Raw genomic sequence first — 4,912 nt, forward strand, 5'->3', positions numbered from 1 at the left:
TAACATAGTTTTATCAAGTCATGGAAATTTGCTACCACTTGAAAACTCCACTTGCTACACATTTTAGAATATCAAACGTGAAAGACCTGATGGTGTTGTGCATGTGCATAAAGATAATGCTACTTTAAAAGATGTACGTAATTGGCTATTTGCCATGCTAAAAATATAGAATGTGGTTGATATTTTAAGCATGAATTTTGGAATGGGCATTTCTTGGTGAGAAATTAATTAGAAAAAGTAGCCCCCCTCATGTTGCATGAGCATAGCATTGGAGCGATTTTTTGTGAGCCCATGCTATACCCATAAAGAGGTGTAATTGAGTTATTGCTTTTCAAAGAGGAAGACATGTAAAGAGGATGGTGGGTGAGTGTTTGTACAGAGTCACCTACCAAAAGCTATTTGGCCAACAAACCGAGTCCGAGTAGATCTTAATTCTATCATAGCAAAAGTATTCAAGCTTACACACTAACTAGAACAAAAGAGTCAACACTTCATGATCCATTATTACAAAGTTTCAATGCAATTGATCAAAGGTGGATGATTTGTCATATGAGAGGCCTGAGTGCATTCTCCTCTCCCTCTCCCTCTCCTTCTCCCTGTCTATGTCTTTGTTTCCTTCTCTCTCTCTCTCTCTCTCTCTCTCTCTCTCTCTCTCTTTCTTGTGGTGTATACCTGTATGAGCAATTGAAGCACCAACATGCTACATAGAAATATCTGTCTACAAGGTGGCGGTGAGAAACGTATGGATGCATGGCTAAGGCCTAATGTAAGCACTAGAAGGGGTATAATGTATGTATATGTGCAAATGAAGAACAACATTTCAACATCAACTGCCCCCGCCCCCTCCTTCATGCACGTTAGGGCCTAATGTAGGCACTAACGTGTTAGTACTTATATTGCCCTGTAGATTTACAACACACATATTCTCCCTAGAAGGTGGTACGGTTGTAAGTTAAGCCCTAATTTAGGCACTAAAGGGGTATTACTTATATATGCAACTGAAGCACCACATACAATTCAACTTTATGTGCAATTGGAGCACAAGTTCCAACATTCTCTACATAGGATCTCTCTCTCTCTCTCTCTCTCTCTCTCTCTCTTTCTCACTGCAGTCGCGCACGCAGTCGCCCTGCCTCCTTCCCGGCAATTCGCCCTTTCGAGACCATGCATGAGGTAATTGCAGAGCTCTGATACAAAAAAGGCTCCCATGAGCCTTCGGACCGACTTGCGCTGTATTGGCCTTGTCAGCGTCCAACATACTCTGATCCCAGTACTCACGCTTGACCCTCTTTTTCGACAAAGGCGGGAGGGCGATGGGGGTTTGCATGTCTGTGAATAGCAACGCCCTGGCGATGGAGGAGGAGGAGGAGCAGCAGCAGCTCGATGAGATTCTAGGGAAGCTCGTGCGTGAGAATGGCGTGAGCAGGAGCTGCTGCGCCTTCACGAAGCAAGGCAGGAAAGGGGTCAATCAGGACTGCATGCTCGTGTGGGAGGTAAAATAGAAATAAATCAGGTCTTTCTTTGCAGTTTAGAAGCAGAAGCAGAAGCAAAAAAAGGAGGAGGAAAACTAAAGAAAAACAGCACTTCTATATTTTCAAATTTCATTTCTTGCAAATGCACATAAATTTTCTCTGCTTTCAATGCACGGAAATCAAGTAGAAAGAATTATTTCCTCCGTTGATCTACATACTGGTGGGAGCCAATCTAGTGCTGCAAAGCAGAAAATTTTATCCTTTTTTGTTTGGGGTGGCAGGAATTTGCAGCACAAGAGAACACGGTGCTGTGTGCAGTCTTCGATGGGCACGGTCCCAATGGGCACCATGTGGCCAGAAAGGTCCGGGACTGCCTGCCATCCTTGTTCCTCAGAGATGACTTAACCGTCAAATCCCGCATGACTGCCATGCCCACAGCAGAGCAGGCTTCAGAACATACTCGAAATGAATCAGAAGGCACAGATCAGGAAGAGGAAGCAGGATCAGAGTTACAGACAGAAGAATCTTTGTCCACAAAGCAAAGAGGGCCACAAAATCATACAGAAAGCGATCCAGTTTTCCACGTTTGGAAGGAGAAGCTTCTGACAGGTTTTGAGAAGATGGACCAGACCCTAAAGATGCATCCAAAGCTCAACAGTGTTTGTAGTGGCACAACTGCAGTCACTTTGCTAGTCCAGGTACAGAGCTCTTGGTATCATCAAGTAGCACCTCAATGCTTAGAGAGCTCAAATGCTTGGAAGGCTCCATAATGTTTTGACACACAGAAAACAGATACAACGCAAGGATTAATTGGTTTCCCTTTGCTGTGGTGGATACATTGTTGTGCTTTTCTGCAGAACAAGGAGATGATAGTTGCGAATGTGGGCGATTCTCGTGCCATTCTTGTGAGGAGAAAAGCCCAAGATGGCTCACTTGTTGTTGAACAACTCACAGTAGACTTGAAGCCTGATGTGCCAGGTGCTCTAAAGACAAAAGTGTCATGGACCTTCTAAGATCTCACCATTGTTGCATCTAGAGAAGCCAACCACTGTTTGCCACCTCACTTATACCTTCTGCCAAGGCATGAAAAGGATCACAGTTTCTAAAAGCGATATGGGCAGAATATTGTGTTATTCAAATACTTTGTACTTGTCTTATTAGATTTCACAAACAAGGATTGCACATTACTCTATTAGACGTTGGATTAGCACAGGAGTTTCAGGTTCATCCTTTGTTCTCTGAGAAGAGTTTGTATGTAGGCTAGGCTATGTCCTTCTTGGTTCTGTTAGAAGAGTTTGCATGTAGTGTATATATATCTTAGGTGGTACTAATTTTCTGCTCATTGGGGGTGGGTACAGAAGAGCTTGAAAGGATAAAGAAATGCAGAGGTCGCGTTTTTGCACTGGAGGATGAGCCTCATGTAGCAAGGATTTGGTTACCCAATGCGCACATGCCTGGCCTAGCTATGGCACGGGCATTGGGAGACTTTTGCCTTAAGGACTATGGGCTAAGTGCGGTTCCACAGATCTTGCACAGAAGGCTGTGTGAGGAAGATGAATTTGTAGTTCTTGCCACAGATGGGGTGAGTTCAGCAGTCATTTAACCCTAAGTTACTACTTGCAATAATTCGGCTTTGTATAGATGCATTCTCTGAATCTGTAATGCAACAAGTAAGAAGTCAACATTATGAGTAACATGGACTCAAGGATGCGACAACTTTCAGGACTGAAAACCTCATATAGGTCTTTGATTCTATGAGAGGTTTGATGCATTAGCATTGGCATCTTATTAGATTGCACCTTGATTTGATTTTATACCAATGATGGAAATTGTCTCTGTGTGTAGTTCTGAAATTTCCTTATTGCTTATCAGGTGTGGGATGTCTTGACCAACAGTGAAGTTGCAGCCATTGTGTCCAAATCTTCTCCTAAAGAAGAGGCTGCCAAGTCAGTTGTGGATGCTGCTGTCAAGAGATGGAAACGGAGGCAAGCATATGCACGAATCGATGACTGTGCTGTTGTTTGCCATTTTCTAAAACATAGGCTCACACCTCCCTCCCCTTCCCCAGCAAAGACTCATTCCAAAGGAAAGCTACAACATATTTTTAAGGAGCAAATTGGCTCAACATTGCATCAAGGGCATAAGAGAGGAGAGACATTAGAATCTTATGAAGCCATTTTTTCATCCATAAACAATCCTGAGTCACATCTAGTTGAGCAACTTGATAGGGGCTAATACACCATTCATCAAAGCTTGATTCTTAGTGGTAGTCTTTAAATAATGGAATGGAAGAACAAGCATTTTACAATCCTTTGATTAAGTATAGGAAAGTTAAAGGGATCATAAATGTGCTTTTAATTTGCTTAAAAAGGCAGGTTACCCTTCATGCATGGCACAGATACAGCCATGCTACCCTTCAAGAGTGGGACAACTCTCGATAGCAAAAGTCTTCTCCATTCAATGGAAACCCTATATTTTTCTCTAGTAAAATGATTGAGGGCATCCGTCATCATGCTAATATAATGTTGCCTTGCATGTAACCAAAAAAAAAAAAAAACAGCTTATTGAGATTATCATATTTGCCATTTTACAAGTGCCAGTTCTTCAAACATGTGGCCATTTTAAGGTTGATTGCTTTGTTATTAACGTATGTGGTGTGTGTGCGCACACACTTTGTTTAAGTTTCTTTTCAGTCCTAATGTATTAAATGACTCTTATAGCTTTAGTAGTTGGTTTACTTTTTGTGCTACTGGCACCTTGATGTGGATTTCTTTTTGTGGTACCAGTGGCACCCCAAGGTGGATTGTAACTAGAACCTTGATGTTTGTCTTTTTGATCTATTTGAGGCACTTGAAATGTTGATAGTACAACACACTCTCTCATGAGGATGTGAGTTTACCGTAATTAGATTTCATGCATAGGTCCATGCAAGCTACTCCACTACTTGAGATTGTTAACATCTTTATGTAGGAATAGACTTTAGTAGTTGCTTTCTTAAGAGGGATTTTGATGCACTTTGATAGTTAATATGTTGTTTGTCTAATAAGCTAAGAGAGGGAACAAGCAAGACTTGTAATTACCAAGGGTGGTTTTAATATAACACAAGCTAAGAGAGTTTCCTTAGATAATGATTGCCATACATGTAAAGTATATATAGAGATATAAACATGGCAATACATACTTAGGTTAGGAAAATGGAATGTGATTTGCATCATAATGTGGCAAGAGCATTGTGATGTATAAATGTTCATTTACATTGTGGAAAGCGATACACATACTTGTTTGTGAGATAATGTGAATTGATGAGGTGTACACACACACATTTGCCCACACATGTATAGATTAACTTGTTTTATAATGAAGTGATAGTTCCACACTAGTAAGTTACACTTATATTGTAAAAACAAGCATCTACCTATTGCTCTTGCTAAGAAACCTAG

General features: G+C 41.2%; 1 protein-coding gene across 2 annotated transcripts; it reads left to right on the forward strand.

The window, feature by feature from the left end:
• Positions 1-535: 535 nt before the first annotated feature.
• On the forward strand, positions 536-4,057 carry LOC148030800 (putative protein phosphatase 2C 6). Of its 2 annotated transcripts, XM_087684330.1 has the most exons (6): positions 536-1,173; positions 1,303-1,493; positions 1,754-2,170; positions 2,330-2,450; positions 2,831-3,054; positions 3,345-4,057. In XM_087684330.1, exons 2-6 carry the CDS (start codon positions 1,314-1,316, stop codon positions 3,705-3,707), a joined length of 1,305 nt encoding a protein of 434 aa, XP_087540456.1. In that variant the 5' UTR covers positions 536-1,173; positions 1,303-1,313; the 3' UTR covers positions 3,708-4,057. The 2 variants fall into 2 exon arrangements, with proteins under 2 accessions (XP_087540456.1, XP_087540455.1); XM_087684329.1 differs by having other exon boundaries at positions 540-1,493.
• Positions 4,058-4,912: the final 855 nt, after the last annotated feature.

Source organism: Lygodium microphyllum, chromosome 9 (genome assembly GCF_053477565.2).
Source record: "Lygodium microphyllum isolate KBCC chromosome 9, Lygodium_microphyllum_v1.1.10, whole genome shotgun sequence".
Lineage (NCBI taxonomy): Eukaryota > Viridiplantae > Streptophyta > Polypodiopsida > Schizaeales > Lygodiaceae > Lygodium > Lygodium microphyllum.